The 26,816-nt window shown below is 41.1% G+C and overlaps 2 protein-coding genes across 5 annotated transcripts in view; both read right to left on the reverse strand.

Annotated features, from left to right (window-relative positions):
* Window positions 1-9,573, reverse strand: part of TMEM108 (transmembrane protein 108) — a 172,823-nt gene extending 163,250 nt beyond the window's left edge. For 2 of the 4 annotated variants that reach the window (XM_069811501.1, XM_069811518.1), the window contains exons 1-2: window positions 9,414-9,572; window positions 647-776 (exon numbers count right to left, since the gene is read on the reverse strand). The gene's annotated coding sequence lies outside the window, so the exon portion shown is untranslated. Of the gene's footprint in view, window positions 1-646; window positions 777-9,060; window positions 9,281-9,413 lie in introns of those variants that run through there. The other 2 variants (XM_069811527.1, XM_069811510.1) reach the window with 2 other exon arrangements.
* On the reverse strand, window positions 9,410-11,365 carry LOC138688393 (uncharacterized). Its single transcript, XM_069799630.1, has 3 exons — window positions 11,290-11,365; window positions 10,113-10,266; window positions 9,410-10,061 (listed from the first exon to the last, which is right to left on the reverse strand). The coding sequence occupies exons 1-3, from the start codon at window positions 11,363-11,365 to the stop codon at window positions 9,410-9,412; spliced, it is 882 nt and encodes a 293-aa protein (XP_069655731.1).
* Between the last annotated feature and the right edge of the window lie 15,451 nt (window positions 11,366-26,816).

The following is a 26,816-nucleotide window of genomic DNA, read 5'->3' on the forward strand; positions in this document are numbered from 1 at the left end:
AGGCAAACGATGCCAAGAAAATGTATCAAGCTCTCCACCACTCTCAGCTTAGAACAATACGTAATTAATTTTTATTGGAATAGATAGGAAAAAAGAAAAATGCAGCAGTTTTTGCAAACAAACCATATAACAATCTTGAACCTGAAAGAACATTAACACTGTACAAAGAAAACGGCATAACTTGCATCTCCAGTTAAAGACATTTTCTGGCATCCAGTTTAGAGACATTTTCTCCCAATTAATATCCTGCACTAAGAAGTATAGGTTTCAAGTCTACTTGAATCTACAGCAATTAATAAGCACATAAAAAATGATGCCTTAGGTGAGTGGGAAGGTCTCCTACTAGCACATGCTAAAAATAGACGACCTGTAGAGCTATCTTAACAGATACTTTACATAATAAAACTCTGAATTTTACAGGCCCTGAGGATCCACATTTGTCATTGACTTTTGAAAATTGAGGCCTTTTTGGGTCTAAAAATAGTCCAGTTATACATTAATTGTAGGCTACAGTTATTAGTAGCGAGGCACTAGACTGAGCAAGCCTTGGAGAACACCTTCATTGCCATCTTGGGCAGTACCACAAAAGGCAGTTGCACTGCACCAAAGAGAAACAAACCAGCAGAAAAATCCTTTTGTGTCTTACCTTGTAATGGGAAGAGCAGATGCCTTCAAACGTATCTATATCCATACAGTCCATTGGTTCGGATCTTCCTGGTAATAAGAAGCTGGAAGAGTTACTGTTTTCTTCTTTTTAATCTGCCAGCTGGTGCAACCTGTATATTTACAAAGTGGGTGTGTTATTCCAAGATGTTTATTCATCTCATTCTACAAGGCATTCAATTTAAATATATATGGCTCTGTGCCATGTGGCTCCTATTGCTCTCCAGAGCTTTCTGTGTAATGGATTAGACCACAATGTTTCTGTAGGTTATTGATTTGGGGGAATCTAAGTAGAGGACTCTCTATGATTTCTTTGCAGACTTTCCAGAACATCACATTCCATATATATCTATCTTAAAGATTAGAGAACATGGTCCTACCTTATGAAATTCAAACACTATACTGTACAAAAAAATATGGCTTAACTTGCATCTCTGAATTGTCAATTTCTTTGTTAGAGTTTGATTCTTGTGGAAAGGGCTAAGTTAAATTTAAATACTAGCTCAGGAACAGGAATGCTACTAATTTAAGAAACTGGAGGTTGACAGAGTGGCCAAGATTTATGTTCAGCAATTAAAGTAACAAAAAAGAAAAAACGCCTTCCAAAAAAAAAAAAGTGACTTTGAACACTGTTCAAAATTTTTCAGAAGCAGAGTGAATTAGTGGGACAGTAGGAAAATTCAGTCAGAGTGATTTTCTTGGTAGAACTACTCAGGGAATCATGGTGAGATTCCTCAAATGTATCTGTAGCTGCAGTGCCTTCCAGGTATTTAAATTTGGTCGTCCCACCCAAAAGGGCCTCTGAAAACCAAGCAATAGGTTCTCTGCTTAGGCACCGCAGTATTCATCAGCTAAAGCTATGAGGGAGTCATATATGCTTGGCTCCCCGCTGCAGACTGTACAGCGTATAGACCATTACCTGCGCACCTGACAGATACACCTCCCCCCCACCAATATCTATATATCTATCCACAAGCAGAACACATTTTCAAGGTGGATTTTACCAAAACATATTTTAGTTTCATGAAAGTTTGATTCAACAACAGAGCGCAATTATCTGTTTACAGGCAGTCCGCATTCATTCACATCTGCTTTGCTGAGCTGGGTTCAACTTCTCAAAGCATTCAACTGTTTCATTATGGGATTTCACCAGACACCCCAGGCTCCAGCACCATGGCACAGAAAATGGGATGCACAACACCTGCTGCTCTCCACATTTTGGCTGGTGCTGCTTAAAAGCTGCCCCTGCTCTCTACAGAAACTGTTTACAAGTATTTCAAAGGTTAGTATAGCTTCACGTATATGTGGTTTGTAGCATACACATCTTACCTAGGCTGCTCTCTCCCTCCCTTTGTTTACCATGGAAAATTGAAAATTAACTGTAGTGGCTTTGCTTTCACCTCACTCCCATCAGAACGCCTAAAAACCGTCAGCAATGGTATTTTACTAACCACTTGTAGCCTAACATCCTGGTGTAAATTCCCACCACAAAGGGTGGCACGCAAAGCCACCCTGTCCCTGCACGGCAGAGCTGGCATGTCACACACTGATGGCACAAGATACATCTGATTTAATTGCCATTTAAACCTGAAACTTCTGATGGAGCCAGAAAAGGCCTTGATCCTGGAGATGTTTCAAGCGAGCTGTGCCTCCTCCTCGATGCAGACAGATCTCAGATCTGAAAGGTCATGCACAATTACCCTAGAGTCCTTGACTCTGAATCCCCAGATAACTCCTCAGATAACCTTATGGAGGCTCTTCTTTTCCCTCTGACAACTTTCAGGACTTGACTTCAGTGAGGTACAACATTTGTCCTTCAGAAGTACTGGCTAAAATGAGAGCTGGGACTTAACATGGACAAAAATACAACATTCACTCTTACAAATTAAGCAGAAGAATGCAAACTGCTAGGAAAAAAAATACTAAGAATGTCTCACTATGCAGGCTATCTGAACTTTTCCAGACTATATTTTTCATCAAACCATGGTTTGGGACCTCTCTAATTAGGACAAAACCTCTCTCTTTGTGACAGTGGAGCACATAGAGACTGGCATGGGGAATCAGTTTGTATTGTGATTCCACTGTATATTACAGTCGTTTGTATCACGCCTGTGTTGTGATTTCGGCATAATGCTGTATCACTCTTCTAAATCAAAATCCAACATAATGTCAAATATCTTCAAGTAAGTAAATCTGGTATTAAAACGTTAAACCCTCCTGCCGTCTCAGACCTGTTGGATAGACCAGAGCCTGTAGGTCAGGACAGGCAGGCGCCAAGTCTCCTTGGCATTATACGGCCAACCATCTCGGTGAGAAGGTGATCAATTTCCTTGTCCCTGTAGGATCAAGATCTGAAGCAAGCAGGGTCCAGACAGAAGTGAGTGGCTGCTGTCTTTTGGATGGTGGGCCAAAGAGGCACTTCACTGAACCATGGACTAGATCACTCGACTTGGCAGGAAGAGGCAGCAGGTTAAGAAAAGGGACATTTGGGACATAGGCTTTGGCATGTGCCTGGATGCAAGTAAAGAGAACTCTGATGGCGTACCACTCCCACAACACTGCTGAAGAACTGCTTACAGTTCAACGGAAAAATTGGGTGTCGTGCCAAATTCCTATAGAATAAGGATGCTGTGTATACAGTCATGTCAATTATGCCAACAGCAGCAAGCAAGATAAAGAATGAAAAGACATCTAAAACTGTTTTTTCTTGGTTGATCTCTAAGATTAATTACCCTCACAATGCACAGGCTCTGCTCAAATGCTGATAGAAACAGAAATGAATGGGAGATTCCCTTGAATCTACTACTATAAATATAATGCTACAATATTACTTTGTATTCAGACCTTGGAGGTATACTATTTCTAGTCCTTTGTATATAATCCTGTTAATATTTTTACAGTGTTTTCCAACATAATGATAGACATGACGTGAACTACAGAAAGTGCAGCTTAACTAATAAAATTCCTAGAGTGTCTTCAAGTCCCTGGTCACATGATAGGCCTTTAACTATTTACTCAGAAACTAAAGCAAAGGGAGCTGTTTCAGAGAGAACATACATCTTGATTGGCTACTGTCCTGATTTCAGTTACACTGTTAATCTACATAGGTATAAAAAAATAAAGCTGAGCGAAGGAGCATTAGCAATATGTAAAAGTGATTGCATTGCTTTCAGCTCCACTTACAGATGTTAGCTCTACCTCTTAAAATATTATCATGTGAAAAGCTAATCTTAGTTTTCCTGTGTGTGCTCATGTACAGAGAGTACTCTACCTGCACCTCTCTAATCTGAAGTTGCAGAGCATGCTATAAGCCATTGCTTTAAAGCTTGGCACAGATCACATGGATCACACCTCTGAAGTCTTTGAATAGGAACACCATTGATCAAGCAAAATCCCTCTATTTTATGTGTCTTGGGTGACTTTCAATCTTCTGGAAGAAAAAACATAACAAGCAAGGTACACAAAGGGCAGACAGGTACGGCTCCATTGATTTTGATTGACGTGTTTACAGTGGATGTGGATCTGGACCAATGATAAGGACATAGCTGCAACTATTTCTCAGAGATTAAAAACTCCCAGTACACCTGTGTTATTTTCAAACACAAAAGAGTTATATGCTCAAATAGACAATGCATACATGTATTATGAAACCCCATCATCAATCTTATTGTGCAACCTCCATTTTAGGACCATCATAAAGGACTCCCAAATGTAGTCCTGCATCATCTATTCTAGAGGACTACCGCTGGATTACAATCTGCATGCCAGTGATCCTTTAAGTGACCATAGAAGACTTCTTTCACCACTGATTCCCCCATGTCTTCCACAACTAACATACTGTACTAGTGTCTTGTCATGAAACTACATTTGCTCCTTTGAGGCATCACGATGCTTTACTTAACAGTCCTTCCTGGAAAAGTCTGCCTTAATAGACAGAGCTTAGTAAAGCAATGTGAGCTGCCCAGCCGAACTTTTTATTAAATCATACCAAAAGTGCCAGAACTAGGCCATTGCAAAGACCGTTGAAAAGGAAAGTGTCCTGGCTGCCCTGGAGGTGTATATACCAACCTCAGAACAAAACTGACACATCCTTTTTGATTCATACTAATGTCATTGTTTATAGTTGCAGGATGCATTAAATCCTGCTTAAGTTACCAAGCATAGGAGCACTTGTGGATTGACATTCAAGGCTGTGGTCTCCCCCCAGTAGCATTATAATGAGGCCGAGGTAAACCAGCCTGCTGCAGCCAGCATACTGGCTCCAGTTGCCCACACCCCCCCGCACTCTCGCCAACCCCTTCTCCTACCCTTTTCTCTTTGACATTTTCTCTTCTTCCTCCTTTCTTATTTAGTCCTCCCTCTCCTTTTGTACCAGTACAGGTTGGAGGCCAACTGGCTGGGAAAACAGCTTTGCAGAGAAACACCTGGGAGCCCCGGTGGCCAACAAGTTGACCATAAGCCAGAAGCATGCCCTTGTGACAAAGAAGGGAGAAGAAAGAATGTGGAGCCAGACTCTTCTTGGAGGTGCCCAGTGAAAGAACAAGAGGCAACAGGCACAAACCAAAACACAAGCAATTCCATTTAAACATAAGAAACTCTCACTGTGAGGGTGGTCCAACACAGGTACAGGTCACTCAGAGAGGCTGTGGAGTCTTCATCCCCAGAGACTGGAGATACTCAAAACCCAGCTGGACACAGCCCCGTGCAGCCTGCTCTACATGCTTTGAGCAGAGGGTTGGACCAGAGAACCTCCAGAGGTCCCTGCAACCTCAGCCATTCTGTGAGCCTGTCAACAGAGCCCTGTTCCCTCATTTTTTTTTTATTTTTTTTTTTTAAACAAGTGTGTTACTGACATGGCTAAGTTGAAAACCTGATCCTGAACAGCGGGACAAGAATTTCATTTGAAGTCTCCACACTTAATGAATGGAATAGACTGATGGAACAATGACTTTGAAAATTAAACTAGATGTTAGAGGTGCTCCTTACTCTACCAATCATACAAATCCACTTGTGCTTTTCTTAGAAGAGAAAGCTCCAGTGGTCACTGCTGCTTGCAGCAAGATCAGTAGTTCTGCTTGCAGCATTTAATGAATTGCCCACTTGTGGCACTATGTTTATGTCTTGCTCTTTATATCATGCTCCCAAATGGAGACTGCCAAAGCAATTTTAGTTAGCAAATCTTTTCCTCAGCATCACAGCATACTGGATAAAACCTGCTTTCTGATGCAGAAGGAATGATGAGAGCATAGAGAATTCATCCCCATAATAAAAAACAAGTTGGACCCTTACTCAGTGCTCAAGAGAGCTTTGCAAAGGAAAACTGGTAAGTGTGCCAGCTCATACGCTTCTTTCAGGGAATGCTATCAGCAAACCAAAGGTCACAATGAGTGCTTTAACTATGGATTACATATACTGTCATCAGTGGCAAGGACTACCCAGTATCAGGCAGAGATGCATCATGTTCCTACCCAAAGAGGTGGTTAAGTCTTCTGCATAATTCAGTTCCTGAGTCAGCCAGGAACAAGAGGTGGGTCATTCTTTCCCACACCCATCACTCCTTATTGCAACAGTTACCATATTCCTGTCATTAGAGATCTATAAGTAACACCTCTAACCTCAACATTCTGAGTTCTAGTACCTCAAACTCAAGTTTGAAAAGCTTTATTTACAACAAGCTACAAAGTAGGTCCAAAATTACAACCTGGTCTCACTCCTACTTCTTTTGAAGAATAACTCAGTCTTCAGTCAGCCAAGAGAGTCAACTATGAAGCCTTCTTTTTGTGGTTGTTAAGTTAGAAACTTAACAGCAATTTTGAGTTTTCCTATTTTGTATAAGTACTGCGGCCAGCACATGCCTCCAGCCGAGTTATGTACAGCTACCCCACAGTAACTGTGCTGTCTAATGGTTTCCTTGGAATAATTCAGAGAATGACAAAACAGTTTTTTGTTCACTTCAATTACTACTGATTTTAAGTTAACCATCTTCAGTATCACAGTCATAAATTTGCACCCTATCACTCAAAGCAGATCTGTTGCAGACACCACACTGTCTTTAGTTGTGCTCCACCACACAGCTGAGCTTTGGATGCAAAAACTTAGTATCTATTCATAAGTTTGTTGGTTATTAATTCATTTAGTTGTTTAGTAAATACAGTCAGGCATACCAGTTCATACATTCCTCAAACAAGGATGTCATGAAACAATTCAGTGGAAGTTTTTACACAGATCTATCAACTCTGACCAGAATAAATCATTTGTAAGTACATACACTAGAATTTATGTGTACATTAATTGCCTCTATTTACCTGGCAATTGATTAATCCGACTTACAGCATGGCCAAAACCTCCAGACCATCTATAATCCTCAGAGAAGTATTTGTTTACCTGCAATGAGCTAGACTGGAGCATGAGTTGGCTGGGTTTTGCTGACGCAACTAAAGTCTGTTGCATGTCTACCGAGGATTCGGCTTAGCTAAGCTCTTGCTATGGGCAGCTGCAGGCTGTGAAGAAATGCAATCTGTGCTGATTCAGCTTATCTGTTAAGGCAAAACTCAACCCTGGCAAGACCTCCAAGGGAAGGCAGCACCAGAGCAGACGCTACAGCACAAGCACTTAGGAATATTGCCTCCTGTTGCCAGGAGAGGAAAGATTGCCCAGTGTTTTCAAACTTTTTAAGGCAGTCAGTGTCAATACATAAAACGTCTTTAATGTATGCACATTATTGCAGCTATTTTAGCATTATATTGGCACATCAGTTTTATCAGCAGAAATAAAAGGCTTTGTCAATAATAAGCTTGAGTTTTCTTTTATTCTGCATTATGCTATTGTAACTGCAGATCCTGTATACAATCGCGTAATTGCATCTCTACCATTGTAACACTTGTAATTGCCTTCCCTCTTTGTTTAATCTCTCCAGTGGAAAGACTAAAGTTCAAACTATTCCATATCTGGCATTAATCTAGAGAACATCAGTTTACAAGGGTAGAGTAAATTCCATCAGCCCTAATAGGATTAAATGTATTTCCGCAGTTTTCAAATCCTCAGAAGTAAGAAATATTTTTTAAAGGAATAGATGGTGTTCACACAGCTGATTAGCATGGTACACCACAACCAGAATAGCTGGTAAGAAATTTACCATAACAACTTCACTGCATCTGCATCAAAGATTACTTTATGATTAGGACCTACAGTAAATCTGCTACATAAACTAGAAGAGAATAGGTCACTCTGGGGCAACAGCATAGTAGGCAATAGCCAATTGCTTGCATGTGTAGATTTAGGTCTAATTAATATAGTTTTTAAGTAAAGTCACTAGAATATTTTCAGATACAGGTACCGTCACTGTTACTATACTGTTACCTATTCCTGCAATTTATCTAGTTAAAATCACTCTGCAGATGTAAGAGTTGGAACTTAATATAGATTTGAGCTGTTGTATCTGCTTTCCAGACGTACTGCTGCAAAGCATTAGGAGAAAATTTCAGCTTTTTAAAAATTTGCCTTTGAATTGCATTCCTTAATCTACTGTTTTGCACCCCCCCCCAAGCCAGCTGTAAAATGACAGCCTCATTCATCAGAAGCACGTTCCCATTGCTGATTTACCTCCTGAGGCAGTCAAAGGGTCATTTTTAAACATTAAATTGGCAATAGGATAAAGAAGGACTGATCCTACTTGCTTTAATTAGCGGCTTTTTCCACAGAAGCCTCTCCATATAAAGGACTCCCTCCATAGACCTTGAATGCCTGACTGCTTTCTGCAGTTGAGAGGTGGATTTTCTCTGTTAGGTTATATATTTTGTAGTTCTGCTGCACAAGCACGGCCATTTATTCACAGCATAGTTCAGTTTCCTTCCCAGTTTTTCCTGTAGAAGTCAGGTGAATCCTTAATTACTTATCCACAGCGGTTTTATCTTGGTTATAACCCATCTATTCAATCTATGCTTTAAAATATTTTCCTGAAACAGTCATGTGGCGCCTCCTACTATTTGAGAGAAATATATGAAGGCTATTTCCGTAAACTGCCTGTCACAGTACTACAACAGGCTTTTTCAATTGACTATGCTTCGAGACCCGTTTTAAAAAAGGATGCTGTCTTTCATGCAGCGTTCTACTTTAAATACAATATGCAAGCCACAGGCTCCCAGTTCATTACGATATGGAGCAGCCTCGTGCCTTCAGTCATACATTACCGCTACGCATCTCAGCAAACATATGCCCACTGGTCGTGACAAGCACCTTCTAGCTCCTGCTTAAAGAAAAAAAATAAAATATCCTGCTTCTGCAAGAGGTATGACGCTTTTCATGCAATGATGGCTATTAATGTCACCTTCCCTCGCAGATCCCACCCATTCAAATAGCGTGGAAACAATCCATACGCGATTTTCACTACGTGCCTACCCCTGAAACTGCTTATTCACACGTAGCCGAGCCCACCGAGACGCAGGAGCGCAGCCACAACGCAACGCTTTCTGAACTACCAAACCACCGGGCAGTTGCCACTTCAGATCCCATTTCCCAGAACGAGGAGAACAAGGCGAAAACCGATCAGCAGACGCATCTCGGAAGCGGAGCCCCATCCTCCCCCCAGCCCTCCCTCCCTCCCTCCCTCCCTCCAGGGCTTGTGCTGCCGAAGCCAGCCCCGCAGCACCCGCCCCGGCGGCCGAGCTCTGCGAAGAAGGAGCCGGCTGCCGCCCCTGCGGCTGCTGAACTCCGCTGCTGCTGCTGCTGCTGCTGCTGCTGCTGCTGCTTACCTCCGCCGCGGCACCGGCGGCGGCGGCGGCGGCTCCCCCCGCGCTGCGGAGCCAGCGGCGCTGCCCGCGGGCACGCACCGCCGCACGCTGCTGCTCCCCCGCCGGCGCGGGCGGGGCTCCCGCCGGCCCGGCCTCCCCGGGACGGGTCCCCGGCTGCGGCGGGGGCGGGGGGAGGCGGGGGCGGCGGCGGCGGCGGCCCCGCCGCGGGGGCGCGGAGCGGCGAGGGCGGCCAATGCAACTGAGGAGCCGCTGCGGCGGCGGGGGAGATCGGGGCAGGGGGTTGGGAGGGAGATCGGGGCAGGGGGTTGGGAGGGAGATCGGGGCAGGGGGTTGGGAGGGAGATCGGGGCAGGGGGTTGGGAGGGAGATCCGGGCAGGGGGTTGGGAGGGAGATCGGGGCAGGGGGTTGGGAGGGAGATCGGGGCAGGGGGTTGGGAGGGAGATCCGGGCAGGGGGTTGGGAGGGAGATCGGGGCAGGGGGTTGGGAGGGAGATCGGGGCAGGGGGTTGGGAGGGAGATCCGGGCAGGGGGTTGGGAGGGAGATCGGGGCAGGGGGTTGGGAGGGAGATCCGGGCAGGGGGTTGGGAGAGCTCTCTGGGATTGGCGGTAACCGCGCCGAAGGGGCAAGTCCGGTACTTCGGGGGCCAGGCTGGAGAGGTGAAATGCGCAGCAAAAGCAGGTGAGAGGAACGCGCCGTTACAACGAGAGTCCAGGTGGCTGCTGCGGCGGTTTGCTCCGTACAGCCCCTTTCGCTACAGGCAGTGGGCTGTCCGAAATCCGGACAGTGTTGTACTGCTCTGACTTACGGCAGGGCTGGCGTGATTTCAGGGCAAGTCCTGCGGCTTCGAAGGCGGCTGGAAGAGAGCCACCCCCGAGTTCGGACGCGCCCCGCAGGCAAGGCAGGGTTTCGGCGGGCCTTGGTGTGCCGGCTCCGGGAGAAACGGAGCCTCGGGAGCGCACAGCCAGGGACGGGGCCAGCCCCCGACCCAGGTCCCTGCCGGTTTCGTGCCTCACCCTACGCGCTACTGCTTGCTGAAAACTGTAAGCCTTCGTTCATCTTCCCTCATTAACCAGAATCGTATTGGTTTGTATTTTTCTGTATTTACCGACAGAGGGGAAAATCCTACCTTTTTTACTCACCTTTTTTTGCCCTGGGTTTTCTACTGCTGCACAATTACTAACAGCCAATACAAACCTGCTACATCTGTCTTCTGCCAGTGGAGGCTATCTTACTTGTCATTCCTTATTACTTTAATGGAAATGTTGCGTGTGTCAGGAATCCAGGACTTAAGAGTGGAAAGTGGTACATGTGGCTTCAGACATGCATGGTAGGTCATAGCAATCATAGAATCATAGAATGGTTTGGGTTGGAAGGGACCTTTACAGGTCATCTAGTCCAAACCCCCCTGCAATGAGCAGGGACATCTTCAACTTGATCAAGTTGCTCAAAGGCCCATCCAACCTGACCTTGAATGTTTCCAGCAATGAGGCATCCACCACCTCTCTGGGCAGCCTGTGGCAGTGTTTCACCACCCTCATTGTAAAAATTTCTTCCTTATATCTAGTCTGAATCTACCCTCTCTTAGATTAAAACCATTACCCCTTGTCTTACCGCAACTGGCCCCATTAAAAGGTTTGTCCCCATCTTTCTTTTAAGCCCCCTTTAAGTACTAAAAGGCCGCAGTAAGGTCTCCCCAGCTGCCCAGTCACTCAGCATTTCATTTCAGAGGCTTTGCAATGTTTGCAGTCTTCCTTCCAATTAAAGAAAGAGTTGCTGCTGGTAAAATATTACCAACATTGAAACTATGGATTATTTGATGAGACTGTCCTTTGTAAGTGCAAGAGCATCAACCACTGCCTTGTTTTTATGGCTTTACCTTCTCTTTTCTTCTTTTGCCCGATATTTCCTTTGAGTTGCTGCATACTAATAACAAAATGAATGGCTGAGTCCATGTCACCCACCAACAACTAACAACATCTGTAGTCAGTTATGTTTTCAAATCATAGTGCAAATATGAAATAATGAGGCTAAATGTGCTGATTGAGCTGTAATAATGGAGTAACCCATTACTGACTAGAAGCATAAGATTCCTAGCCTCCTATATGACGAGCAAATACATGTAAGGACAATTTCTCAGATCAGCATCCTGCATTATGTCTGCCAGTCTGTGGAGACACCAGTTTATAATACCCGAACTAAGTACACTGATCACCAGCTTATAGACTCCATAACATAGCCAATAGTCTTTAGAGCTATAGAGGAGGAGAGAGATAGTGCTGCAATGTTTGGCAACAAAGGGTCTGCATACGTAAAATAAGTCTTTCCATCTACATTAAGTGCCCAACTAAGGACTGCGAAAATCCTGGCTGTAAATGCCCAGTTCAGCTTTGCAATAGGCAGTGCTTTCTAGCAATCAGTGGGATCAAGCATGTCCTCTCTGAGGAAGCTTCGCTTGCCACAAACCCTTTAAAAGTTCCCTTTTCCAGGTTTTATGCACTTACTGTACCTTTGCTAGCAGTGAAGCTGGTAGTAGCAGGAATATTACTGGTGGTGGATAACAGGGCTTCATATCCTTGTCTGATAGAGTAGACCTGATGCAGAGGTGGTGTTGGAAATGGAGTAACTATTCTTAGCTCAAGAAGAACAGGTTTCTTTTTGCTAGAAATTAAACCTCAGTCCAGATTCAAAGAGAAAATGAGCATCACTGTGCCTAATCTTCCTGCTGCCCTATACAGAATAAGGTAACAGTCTGAAGTTAAAAAGCACCCCTATGCTCCACACAGAGGGGATTTGTTTTGCAGAATGGCCATCAACTCTGATAACTTTTCAAAATAATTTTGTTCTGTAAAAGTTTTTCTATAGCTGCTTAGTGCAATTCAGGAGGAAATCTCAGCTGCCGAGAAAACATTATCCTGCAGTTGACATAGACCACATATGGAAACCATGTTTCAGAGAAATCGCTTGTCTATGTTTAACATACCTGAGGTTAACCACTTTAAGGCAGTTTAGTAGTTTGTTTTTTAACTAGCCAGCAATAGTTATTCACAGGTTAAAAGATGTTTTCTGAAGAAGACTAAGGTTCAGCCTCTTCAGAAATCTACAATTTAAAGAGAGGTTATGGCTTGTCTCTGGTCAAAAGCCAGCAAGCTTGGCTCCTTCCAGGCAGTATAATTCATAAGTAATTATAAAGAACAAATGAGAAGGATTGGAATTTTCTCCTCACTGGAACAAAATTCATTTTGTTGTTATAAGAAATTTTCAAAATCATCACGTGATTTGTAAAAGCACAAGACATCATTTATCCTTGTACCTAATGAAAAATGAAAAAGGGAGTTCCAAACAAAAAGAAATGGCAATTTTCAGTGCATAGAGAATCCAAATTGAACTGGTTTAGAGACAAAGTAAAATTTGTCTTTGTAAAAGGGATGGAAGTTGTAAAGTGGGATGAACGAGGGTATATATACATGAATTCTTTTTCTTTGAAGTACTCCTTAGCACCCAAGAGAACCGAAGCCCGATAGACCTCCATCAGCATCAAAGGGTCTGGATGAGGTGCACAAGAAAAACTGATCCTGTCTAAGGCATTCACGTAGGACCCAGGGGAAGTCGGGTTTCTCCTCCTGAGCCTGCCACTAAGCTAGCACATTTTTCTGACAAGCCAGGTTGTTTCTCGAGCTCTTTTTCTCTCCTGTCTTTGGCCAACTTGATTTCAAGCTCCCTGCAATAGACACAGTCTTTAAAAACAGCATACAGACTCAAAAAGTTCCCAATTTCATCTAGGAATAGTAGGTACAATATAAGCAAACAACCAAATTTACGGAACTGGAGCCAGCAAACTAATTAATTCCAAATTTTTCAGTGTCCTTTTGAAAATGTACCCCAGCAAGGTTGCTCTCTTGGACAATGCAGGAGTGATGCTATTGCCAACTCTCAGAGCTACAGCCATGATGAACCACAGATGAGCCCTCTACAACTGTAACCATTCCTTCTCTCTGTAGACCAGTCACATGGTGGGTAACAAACATCCAGCAGGAGATTATAAATATGCAATTTTTAAAACTGAATCAGTCTGTCACTGGAAGGAAAAAGTATACAGAACTTATTACACAGTATTTTTCCACCCCCTTCTTATTCTAGAAGGACTATAATTATTCCCCGTTGCAGGAGCTGTACAGTAGTAATCCCTCTCCTCCTACATGCTTCATTTACAACTTGAGAGCTAACAGACTATTAAGTTTTTAATAAATTATACTAAAATATTGTGGCACTGTTCTAAAAACAAAACCTGGAGATGAGTTGTTAAGGATATGTTCCTTACATGCATAAAACTGTCCCTTAAACACTTAGGGTTTTTTACAAAAATGTCTTGGCTTATAAACGTTTGGGGGTCTTCTATCCTTTTCTGTCTCTCACAATCATCTTATAGCACCCCAGAATTTGTAAAGAACAGAGAGGGAAGGACAGAAGAACCAAAAGATGATCAAATAGGAATGCCAAAGTCATTTACACATAGGACATGCTTACATACTGAATGGATTGAGGAAAGCATTCACAGATTTTGTTTTGATGCATATTAATCAAGATGTATTCTCAAAAAGGTGTTAATAGGGAAAAGTTGTTCTTGTGCTGGTTGCATGAACATACCAGAAGTCTCTAAGCATTAATTAAGCGAATAATATCTTAAAGATGGAAAAGAAGCAATATATTAAACATACAAAGTCTTCAACAAAACAAAAATATTACCAAAGCTTTAAAAGTTTTCAGAGAGGGAAGAAAAAACCTTAAGCCTTACAGAAGAATTCAAAAGACTTTGAGAGTACTGTTCTTTGGGTAAGACTGCAGCTGTTTAGGTATTCTGCTGAAAAGCCTAGAGTATACCACTGAAAAGAGTAAACTAGAATATAGAATTTTCAATGCTTGTCACAATTATTTTAGTTCTGTCCTCTAAATATTACATATCAGGTTTCAAAATATGGATGTTTTTCTTACAAATGTGCTGAAGAGACTATGCAAAACCAGAGGTGTTGAGGATATATACATGCCTCACCCTTATCCTAATGAAACACATTTCTAGGATGATCACTGGTAACTGAAAGTAAAAATAGGGATATTTGTTCAGCACAGCCATCTGAGAGTAGTTTACATGGAGAAAAGCATTTCTTACAACATGTCAGCAAACAAATCTGGTTTAAAGAAGCCCTCAGCCATAAAGAATTCCTACTACCGTTTGAGCAATCACTACTGGCAGGAGCTGTCTTCCTGAAGGGTCACCACATCACATCGAAACACTGGAGGCTTAAGTTTCCATTCTACCATGTGTTTGTTGGAGTCAGGAATAACAACAGTGGCAGAGCAGGGAAGAAACTCAGGCGCTCTGGACAGCAAGTGACCGAGGAGACCTCCCCTCATGGCATGCCTAAGCCTCTTCAGCAAACCACACATCTTCACATGTCCCATAAACTCGATGGTTTTGTTGCTGCTGCCTTTTCCTTCATGTTAGGTGTTTTCCCTAGTTTATGTCTGTATGGCTGACAGAAATGTTCCATGACCACCTTTATGCTGGGGTTTCATGTGTGCTTTCCAGCAAAGATCCCTCGTGATCACCTGGTAAATTCCTTTGCACTGGGAACTGCTTCGGAGCACCTTTGCAGAGCTTCCATTTCACCTTGCACCCCAGAACAGCTGCTTGGGTGTTTGTGTATCATCCAGCCATCCTCCATCAGAAGAGCTCTCTGCAAGCAAGTTTTCTTCATGTAAGTTTGAGTGAGTGCTTTCATTAAAAAGACCTGCATATCTAAAACCAATGGACTTTCTAAACAAGGGAAAGATTTGCTTACTGCAAGAACTTATCAAAATATGATGTGGCTCAAATTGGTGGAATTTAGGTTTGAATCATTGTCTTGGAGTCAGATGTGCACCTCGTGGAAACTTACTGGTGTCAGTTAAATTACTCTCAGAAGTACCTTATGCCCAGCTCTTGGAAACAGGAAAAAAACATGATTGTAATGGTACAAATAAATGACTAAACAAAAATAAAAGCAACTGCAGGAAAAGTTTTGATTAACTGTGAAAGAATATGAGATACAACAGCAGCAAGATCTTCAATTCTTTTCTTATCTGTTGCTAAATGTTCTTAACTAAGTACTTAATCCTGCAGCTGGGTTTTAATAAACTGGTATTAGGGCTGCTGTATTTTGTTAGCATTGTGGTAAAAATCCAGGAGGTCTTTCCAGAGATCATCACTATAACAGCAAAAACATAGGGCTTGCTATTTTCTTGATAAACAACAGATAAGATACAAATTTCCCTTGTATTTAGAACCTCCCTCCTGTCCAGAAACTAAACTCATTGCTTCATTATAATTAGGACCCTTGCAGATTTCTTTATAATTGCTAATTACATTTTAATCTCCCTGGCAATAAATAGCTTTTCTAAACTTAATTGATTTCACTCACAAGGACTAACAGATTACCCAGGATTCTGCTCACCATCTGTCCTGTAAACACAGGTAAAGTAAAATTTTCCATGCTTTTTCCTCCTAAATTACCTCTCTTTTCCTTTGGAGTTGTTCTGTCCAGATTTAGAGTAGCACACAGCAGTTTTTGGTTGGATGCATTTATTTGTAAAGGAACTTTTCAGAAGCAGAAATGAAGCATACAGTGAACATCAGAGACTTTCAGTAAGTTGCAAAGGGTTATATTAACCTCAAAGTTCCCCTGAAAAGATAGTGCAATTCTTATTCCTAAAAGTAAAAATCCCTAAAACTACAATCAGGTTCCAAACTAGCAAGGGATTGGATTAATTCATTATTATATTTCTCCGATTTAAGAAAACTAAAATAAGCTATGTTATTTGTCTTCTTCTGAAATGTGCATTTCAGGGAGAGAAGGAAAAGAAAACTCATGTGTTTCCAACCTCAGAGGTTGGGACTGCTTTGTAATGAACATTTATTGTCACATACCTTACAAGTCTAGGAAGTGAGACTTTAAAAACAGATGTCTGATAAAAATTGTTTGCACTGTCGCTGATCCAGTTAGAAAATTATCTCCTTGCCATCATGGCACTATATTTCTGTGTTTATGAAAATGTAACTAGTTAGAGCCTACTGGATCTCTTCTTTATAGCTGGATGAAAGTATTGGAACAACTGCATTAACAAATCAAAATCAATATAACAGGTCTTTTTCAAGGGCTATTAATTCAGCCATGTAAAAGTCAGCATTTTGTAGAGATTTTTAAGTGCATTTGGTCACAAAACATACTGTAGGATTCTGATTCACTAGTGCATTACTTGTCTGCTGGTGTGACTCCTGGAAATCCCCTAGTCAAAGCAGCTTTCCAGAAGGGTTCCACAACAGCCTCTATGTCCTGACAATAGTATTTTTTCCTCACTTTGTCAAGGAAAAGGAAAAGAAAGTCTTTTTTTCTAAATATGACTTGCAATAGAAGTGTGGAAGTATTTCAGCCAAACAGAAGATATAGCCAAGGTGCCTGCCTTTTATTTATTATTAAAAATAAATGCGGAGTGTTGACAAAACAAATAGAATATGGCTGTTTTCTTTGAAAAAAAGAAAAAGTAAAAATATGTATTGCACTGAAACACCTGAAACCTGGCATGTGAATTCTTTTATAGAATATTGTTTTCTTTTGATTGTTTTTTTCCACAGATTGTTAGATTTTTGTTTACTACATAGATAAGAAAATAAAAGGACATTTTTGCAGAGAGCTTTTCCTTTCTTTTAGTAACTTCCGTGGGGAAAACCCCTCTTTGTTTTCCATCCACTTGCCATCCTCTTGCCTACCATTTGCTACTTTCATCCCTGCTTGCAAAAGGTTCTCAGCCATTTTTACAGAACCAACCTCCTAAACAACCTTTGCCCATCAATTTCCTATGCATTCAGGTGTTTGACTTTCTCCTTTGACTCTTCCAAACTTCTTGAAAGACCAGTCTGTAGCTCTGCAATACAAATCTCCATCAAATCCTAGATTTGCTTCATCAGTTCCGAAACACAGTAATTCAATTTGGAGGCAATCCAGACTGCACTGTATTTTGTGCTGTGTTTTATGCAAGAAGCTTCTGATCAGTCAATGCCAGATTTTATTCATCTATTTCTATTACATGTCAATAAAACAAACAAACAAAACCCTCTTAAGCACTGTGCAAATTATGCTGTCTGAGATTGTTAATATTACAGAAGGCAGGAGTTGTTAATGGCAGGGCATGCTGGCATCGGTAGAGAGCATTTGCCAAAGTGAAGATGGACTGAGTGGTGAGGAGGGGAGGTTGGTAAAGGAGAAATAGTAGAAGCTTTAAGCCCCAATTCACATTTTATATATCATCCCAGATCAGTAACAACTGTAAGATGTTGGCAGCCGATCTTTGTTTGGTAACATTAATACAAGACGATGGTGAAAACAGCTGCATTTCTAGTGGATATTTATGTATCTCCTAATCTGTATGAATTAGCTATATTAATTAACTTTGACATTAATTGCCAGACACAGCATTATGATCAGAGAAATGAGTCTCAAAAGAGTGCCATTCCCTGGTTTCATGTTGGGGAGAGCGCTGGGCTCAGGTGATGCACTGTCAGGCCACTCCTCAGGGACTCATAATAACCCTCCCACTGTCAACCAGCCGCAGCCGCAGGGTGACAGGTTTGCAGATGCCTGTAAGCAGGTCTTTAGCCTACTGGCAAGCTCCATCACCTCTGAAGATACAATACAGAAAGCAAGCAGACCATCCATCTTGTCTTGATTTTAAAGCAAGTACAAGCTACTCAGTGCACCTAGTACAGTTGCTGATATTTGCAAGAGCTATGTAGGGGTTTTCCTGCAGAGGATGGATCAGCAAATGTTTTGGCTTCTTATTCACATCCAGTAAAAGGGGAGGTCCTAAATGTGGGTGATTTTTTTTATAATGTGTCACACTTCAAGGTGTTTGGCTGAACATTGGTCACGCTCTGAAATGAACAGAATCCAATGCATTGGGATAGCAAGAGGCCAATCCTTGGAAAGAAAACAGACGTATTCAGGCTGTGAAATTTGGAGTAATGATTCACCCAGCCTTGTGGCAGCAGTGTAAGGAGTCAGGCTGGGAGGTGCTGAGCCTGGACTGGTAGGACCAGGGCTCCTTTCTCTCAAAACAACCAACCCGAGCGGGACTTGGGAATCCCTCACTAGGGGTGTCATGCCATGCCTTGAATTCGCAGGACAGACAACAAATTATGTCTGTGTGTGTATGTGCACACATGCAGCAGTAAATAAATGTTGTGATTTGCAGCTCAATTCCAATGTAGCTTCTGTGTCCTCTTTCATCAGTGTGCCTCAGTCAACTATTTTTTTGGCATTAGCAGCAAGCTTCTCAGCTCAAAAGCAAGTGATTTTTCTTACACCATTTAAGAGTTTACAGTGCTTCCATCTGTCCTGTAACTTCCTAGCTGCACATGGAAAATGGAGGTTTCCGACCTATTTGTCTGGTTCTGTTTTGAATGCTAAATTCAACCTTGTTATTAACCACCCTCTAGCAATTCATGGTCCTACAACACACCAACCAAGACGATCCTAATGGTTTTACAGGGCCCTGGCCATATTCTGAGACTTTGAAGTTAATAATTTTGCTTGAATAAGAACTTCAGAAATGTTAAAGCATTTGGTTAAGAACTGCAGACACAGAAACAAAAAAATACGATGTCCCTATATACCCCTTGTTCTCTTGAAGACAAAATGGAAATACTTGCCTTATTCTTTTCTCTTCCTATGCAAATGTCTGTGGTTTCATGAGGTTTACATTATTAAAAATTATCCTCCGAGGCAAAAGTTGTAGAGCCAACAGAATGCGGCTAATTTTCAAGTCAATGAGTTTTTATTTGAACAGTCAAGTTATATAAGTTATGATAGTGGAATAAGAAAGCAATAATCTAGTGATAACAAAGTGGGAAGAAGCATGAGTACTTATTAAGCCTTGCTCCCTCAGGACTGCACAATTATGTCTGAGTTTTTAAATTTGCTGAGCTTCGACTTGTGTTCATGTAATGGAGCAGGCAAATTTTAACAGATTCACACAGTTAGCAGTTTACTGAATTTTGCACTTGTGTGAGTAGTACCTCAGTATATAATTTATTTTTCCTAAGATGCCATTCAAAAATAAAATTAATTAAGGAAAAAGTAAATGCTACGCTGTATTCAGTCAAAAAGAATGAGTATGTGTTAGTGCTGTTGTTTTTTCAATTTGCTTTGTTGTAAAGGAGAACCATGAGTAGTTTTTCCCACTGCAGTTAATGCTGGAAGGATTGAAGGAAAGAATGAAGAAATGAACAGAAAACAAAGGACATTTGTAAAAGATTAACTAATATAATCTGTCAGTGGAATTTTAGCACTCATACAACACATGTTTGTATTCAAAAGTTTAAATTTCTCCCTCATTCTGAATTTATTTTAGGAGACACTGACCACAATTCAGCTTTGATGTAACCGTTTCAACCTAGACAACTGCCGTCTTTAATTATTTAGTACCTCCATGTCAGACAGCTGAATCTTTGGAGTTCATCCTCCATTATTTCTTCAATAAGAAATCTCTAAACCCCTTCTTCTTCTACCCCTCCAGACTCCAGGGGGTCTCCTCAGCCTCACCACAGACTAAAGTCAAACTTTAGCAAGCCATATTCAACTTCTTCCAACCAGTGATTTTATTTATTGGGTGCCTTTTGATTTATAATGCCATTCAGTGTGGCATCTGCCTCATCTCAGCCCTATTCAATGTTCACCAACAGCTTGCTAGGCACTTGTTTATTCATCTCCTCCAAGAAATGCTTTACCTAATGGAGAGTTGCAATTCTCCATTTCGTACAGGAGTGAAGGAACCCGTTTTTCTTTGTCAGCTGCATGCACATACATATATTTTCATCACGCACTACAGGTTTTTTCAATCATGAAAACTTCTCTGTCTGGCTGTCAGGAAAAATCTGCGTTCTCACATTACCCATATTAAAGTCAGCTCTGACTCCATCACTATTAATGCATTCTCCTGTTACCTCCAGATTTTTATTTCCTATCTCTCCTAACCAAGGCAAGAAAGAGTATATGGGGAACAGAATACACCCAGGCAAAAGAAAATTTAGTCTAAAGAGAGAAGCTTGGTCAAATGTCTTTCTGAACACCACCAGAAATTATAAAAACCAAAATAAAAAATTAAAGACACAGTCATGCTTTACATAATGCTGATCTACCAGTATTTTTCTACTTCCATTGCTGCTACTGGCTCTCTCATCCCTTTGCACTCTTTATAAATGTGCTAGATGTTCCTGTAGAACATTTACTTACAGAAGTGTATTTTTCTAGCTCCTGAAAATCATTTTGCCCTGTTACCCAAGGTAAATTCCAGAACAAAGTTCAGACCTGAGCTTCAGATCACTACAAAAAAAGGCTTGAAGCACAATTCTATGAAGTCTATAGTTGGGAAAGTTAAAAATCAGATTTGATTTTAAGGCTTGATTTAATTTTGTTTAAAAAAATAAAATCTTTCCTTCTTCTGCATGGATCCATTACTGAAAAGGGAGAATATAACAGGGAGAAAGACAGCTTCTTGCTGTATTGTAAGCAAGTTTGCTCCTGCTCTGAGTGGTTGCCCTAAGACGTCTCAGTAGTCACTATGGTTAACTGTGCTATCCAGCACAGGCTAGAAAGACCATGTTCTTAATAACAGGGGTATCGCTCCAACCCCTCTAACATGTTGAGCAGCATGCTCAGCGTCTGCATTGGGATCACAAGACCTTTGGCACTGGTACTGTCCAGCTGACATCAATATAAGCCCTGCTGTTGGCTCCAAGGATCAGGAACTTTCTTTCAGACACGAGTCAGAATTTTGCTTTCTAAACAATGTTTTTTTCTGTTAGCTTCAAAAGTGGTTTTACCTTCTCTTTACCTGTTGCTTTCTTCCTATCATGTTCAGTAGAATGACTAAAACTAATTACCTGGTTATAAATAACTAATGCCCCTGAATACAAGGGGAAATGAAATGAAAACTGAGAGATCTTTTGCATTAGATCAAAACCTGTTAGGGACAGTTTCCTTTGGAGTGTAATTGTAATTGGCCAACTTTGTGACTTAGGGGCAGGGAAGACTTAAGAAAAGGAAATAAATCAGGCAGGGAAACAGCCCACTTTGAAGTTGGCATCTCATTTTGAAGTTTTATCTGCTTCCATGACACAAACAGCCTTGGTTAATAACTTTATAGCAGACATAAAAAGAGCCAGATTTTTGTCCATAATGTGAAAAAACTAAAGAAAGAGAACTGAGCAATGAAGGTCTAAGGAAATACTAAAAATAGCATGGGGCTGTACCAGTCAGTCATGGGACCAACAACAGTGCTAAGCGTTGTACAGAAAGAATAAGAAATAATTCCTTCAGAAGCTGCAAATTCCCAAAAGTTTTGTAAGGTATCAGACTGTTTTGTCTGGTAGGACATTATGCCCTTGCAAAAAAACCTGTGTGTTTGGTACTGGCTCTGAAGCAGACAGCTTCCTCTTGCAGAATTAGTTTTCCTTGCATTTAGCTTAAAATCAAATTTTATTTTCAAGACTGTTTTGTAAACCAGCAAATGTCTGTGAAATATTAAAGAGGTGAATCTTTGTGTATAGGCAATTGTAAGGAAAAAACAAGCTACCTAAGAATGCATACCTCAAGTATGTTCTAGCAAACAATACTTACTTACCCATTTTCACCAGACACCCCATTTACAAAAGTAAATGGATCAGACAGAGGTCATACTAAGTTTCCTGGTCTTATCATCACTCTTTTTAGCAACTGGGATGATTCAAGGGGATGAACTGGGAGAGATTTCCTGTTCAACAAGGTACGGTTTCTGCTAGAAGAAGGATTCTGTTTCTTTCTACTTAAAAAGCTGCCTAAGTTCACTAAAATATAAATGAGTACACTTGTATTTTTCTGCACATTACTCTTGTTTGAACGGATAATGTAAGGGAAGACACGATTGAAAAACAGACCTAGGTTTGTTCAAAACTGGGATGGATTTATAAACATTGATATGAATGAAGTTTTATTTTAAAGGTTGTAGTCCAGCAAGAGGACACAGGGGAGTCTAGAGGCTCAGAGTTTCAGTGTGAGGTTCTGCCTAATCCAATGTACAGTATATGCCACTGGAAATAACGGCAACATGCTGATAAAGTGAGGCAGTCTTTATGCATTTCTTTAACAGAAAAATACAAGTGAGTTACCATTTGCCTTACTAGCCAGCTGCAGTTCAATTCCATCTCTCTCATTTTAACTTTGTCAGCCTCTATATCCTGGTTGTTAAAACACAGTTTTGCCCTCCCAGTCTGCCTTGTTTATGTTGCTTTAAAAACTGTTCCTCAGAAATCATCTGCTAGGATTTAAATGTTTCTATTACTTGCATGCTTCTGAGAACACTGCCTGTTTGTCTTATCTTTGAAAGATCTGGGGCAAAATATTAGCAATACTAAAGAGAAATGGTAATGACTTATCTCACAAGAAGAATGGATTTTTTTTGAAGGGAAAATAATTTCGAGGAATTTTGTGTTCAAAAGGAAGATAGTTATATCAGTCACTGCTTGTGTTAATAATTTTGAATTATTTACCGCACACACAGTGCAATTATTGATTTGCTAGCTATCCAGCATGAAAGCAGTAGTGGTGGATTTCAACACATAAAATTACATAATCCTACTTCAAATTTACATAAACCTTTATAAAATCAGAGAGGAACTACAATGACCTCCAACTGCACAAAACATTTCAGATAAAAAGAGGTTGCTATAACTCAAACTCCTAATTTTTATCCACTTTGCTAAAAATAAAGGTCACGATTCTGACACATTTATTCACACTGCAAGTACCTGACTGCATGCATTGCTCTACTGTAGAACAGAAAGGCATGGTCCGGATCGAAGGCCGGATGCTGCAATGACCACCTGATTACAGGAGAATTTCCACTAAGTCTGCAGGAGCATGGTTATAAATACGTCGTGCTCAGCATAAGTCAAGCATGTAGGTTTTGCCCCATCAGGCATAAAAAGAAGTGTCGGTTCACTTTATGTTCTCCATCTTTGTTTGGATAACTCACTTGTTAATCCAATACAAGCAGCAAGCAATTCACTGCATTTTTTCTTCTGCTGTTAGTCCTGTCAATCCTAATAATAGAGGAATGTGTTTTGTTGCTTGTTTGGATCATTACCGAAGCACATTTATTCACTGCTGTCTCAGGGCTGATGAACAGGTGTATTCTTAAATCTTCATTTAGTTTGCAGTGAATCATTTGGATGTTTCTGAGTTCAGTCTCTCATATCCACTCCTTCATGTCATTCAAATTTCCCCTGTGCTGACAAGATTGCAGTGCCAATATGAGTTTGCTTTGCTAGCAAGTCGTGAGTTGAGGAAACTATGATACATAAAAGAAGTATTGTTATAGTTCTGATAAAGCAAGGTCTGTAGGACAGGCACATCCTTTTATTAGATCAAATGATACAGTTAGGAAAAATGGGCAAGTTTGCAGGCACAAACATGTGAAGCTTAATTGATTGTCCCAACTGTATTAGCTGGTTTAATACCATTCGCAAAAGCTTTGTCTCTCTGTCATATACAGACACACGACACACACAGAGTACTTCTTTATGCCTTGCACATTCATTTCAAATGAGGATTTATTGGCAAGGCATTTCCAGTTTTTATCTAGGAAATGGCAGGGGGAGACTAGGTAAGAGAAATTATTAAGAGGTATCACTGAATTTCCCTAAAACTGAACAATAGAGCTAGTTACTTACAAAGATTGTTATAGAGTAGGTATTGGTACACACAACTGGCTGCAAGTTTCTTTGTGAGATGACTGTGATGGAGGTCCAAATCTATAGACCTCTGGGCTTCATAAATAGGGATCATGACAGATTTTGAGCTGCTCTGTGCTGATTTACATTCTCTCACATTATTCTGTTGTTGAGATGTTTACTGCATGAATCTATTGATACGGTATGACAGCTGGGGAGAAATAAATGGGGAGTGTTGGAGATGTTAAGAAACTACTCTGGGAAAAGAAAAAACTTGTGAAGAGAGGACAAAATCCAAGGTTCTTTCTGAAGAAGAAAAGTGATAGATTGGAGAAACCAAGCCAAGAAACAAGCACTTGCTAAAGTATTAGAGATATCTAGGAATGCAGGAGATGGACATCTAATTCAGTTATGATAGACATACATGGCCTATTTCACAACTTCTTGCTCTAGAAGTGCTGTACTCACAGCTAGAAGAAGACAATAGGAAGACTGTCGGGCTATTGTCCTCAGAATGGTTTTCACAGTTTTTAAGAGAAGATCCAGAGGTATCTGAACTTAGTTCTGCAGACAAATGACAAGGCCAACCTTTGAATAATGAATAATGCAAAAGAAAAAAACACCTCAGAGAGGCATATAGCTGTGCAAAGGCAAAATTAATTGCAGCTTATTTTATCTGAATGAAATCACACAAGTAGAATATTTGGGAACACATCATAAAAATAAGTGCTCCAGATTTCCTCTGTAGACATTTCCCCACATTCTGTGTCCCTGACTAGGATCTGGTTCCCCATGTATAACAATGTCCCTAAGCCCCCACTTATCTGCCACTAGTTGTTAGTGCTTCCTTATTACAAATTCACCTCGATTAATTTTTTCAAAACCCTTCTGTCCTGAATGAACCTCTGGATGATATATTCTATCAAGGGGTAAGATAATTTAAAACATTTTTTACTAACTATCAACTAAAAATACACCCTATTTCTGAGTCTGACTATATACAATTCAAGAAATTTGGCTAATATCCTTACCCTCACAGTCATCAGAGAAGTTGTCACCACTGAAAACCCACTGCTTTTGATATTTTTTCTTGGTGAAAGCAAGAAATTCTTGTCCAGGTAGGTGACAAGCCAGTGAAGATTTTTTTGTGTTTGTCAGTCTGAGACAGAGTGTGTCCTATCTCAATCTTATGTTTACCATCCAGATTAAAGCAGAGGTCATACCAAAGGAAGAAGATACTTGGCATGCAAAAGACTATGATGAGTTGCTGGACCACTGAACTGGTGGTTCCAAAGCAGGTCCCAGCTTGATGGTATTATAGAACAAAGGGAGATACTTGTGATGCTAACGGAAAAAGACCCAAACAAACAATTTGGCTATTATGATCATAGGGTCAGGCCAAATTATCAACTGGAAAAAATAGTTCAAAGATAACAGTTACTCTGGGCCCTGGCGAAACCAGTCTGGCTCAACTGCTGCCTGTGCCAAAAGGAAATGGCTCATCTGAGAAAATGAATGCTTTTTGGAACCAAGGTTGATGTTGGCAGGGCTTATACCATCCCACAATAATGCAGTGGACATAGCCGAGATTAAAAGGATTTGTAAAGCATGATTTACATGATAGGACAATAGAAAATGCTATTTACTGCTCACCTTTCTAGCCCCGTTATTCATTAGAGTAACACATGATGTTTTGTTTGAAGTCCAGAGGTGGAAGAAAGGCTTGGACAGATTTCATTGAACTGTAAACTCCCTGCCTGCGTTCCATGCACATCGATGTTGCTTTGAGATCACTTCTGCAAGGCTCTGAGCACATCCTGAAAGGTGCTCCTTCCCTCCTTCCCCAAGCATACTCAAACTCTGCCTTCCTCCTTTTGCCTCAGACTCTACTACATCATTTTCCATTACTAAGTTTGTCTGCTAACTCGATGCATTGGCAACCTTTGCAAAGTTCCTCCATTTATTATTTCCACTCAGCCTTGTCTCTTCTGTTTATTTCTAATACACAAAGAAGAGTAAGAAGAAAACCTAATATATATGACACAAAGTTCCTATCTTCTGGTGTGTTTATTGGAGTGATCATGCATTGTTGCTTCTATTCTGACCACAAGGAACAGAACAGCTGGTTTTTCTGTCCATTAGCATCATTGCATGTGCCTCTCAGGCCATCATTCTGAGCTATCTGATGCTCCTCTGCTTGGTTGCCCTGTATAATGCTTATTGCAGGTAAGGAACAACAAAATTGTTCCCAAATGCGATGTCTACTGCCACACACCAATCAGCTCTAGGGAGGGACTACTGCTCCTTCATTCTCTACCCTTCTCTCCTACGGCAGACCTGAGGCTATGGCTTTGGTTTTCACAAGCTCAGGAGGATCAGGCCAGCACCGTACTCGACAATGGGAGCTCCAGCCCAAAGCCACAGGACCTGAAACAGTTACTGTGCCAAATCAGCGCCTATGCAGTTCCTTACCACCATGGCGATGGGTGTGATGATTGTCATCCAGATGATGAAACAAAATTGATCCTTTGGGCTTTGCAGATCACTGAAAATCCAATGGTTTGGATGAGATTACTTTCAGTGTCATGTAGGCCACAGTAAGTGAT

This window comes from Haliaeetus albicilla, chromosome 2 (genome assembly GCF_947461875.1).
Source record: "Haliaeetus albicilla chromosome 2, bHalAlb1.1, whole genome shotgun sequence".
Classification (NCBI taxonomy): domain Eukaryota; kingdom Metazoa; phylum Chordata; class Aves; order Accipitriformes; family Accipitridae; genus Haliaeetus; species Haliaeetus albicilla.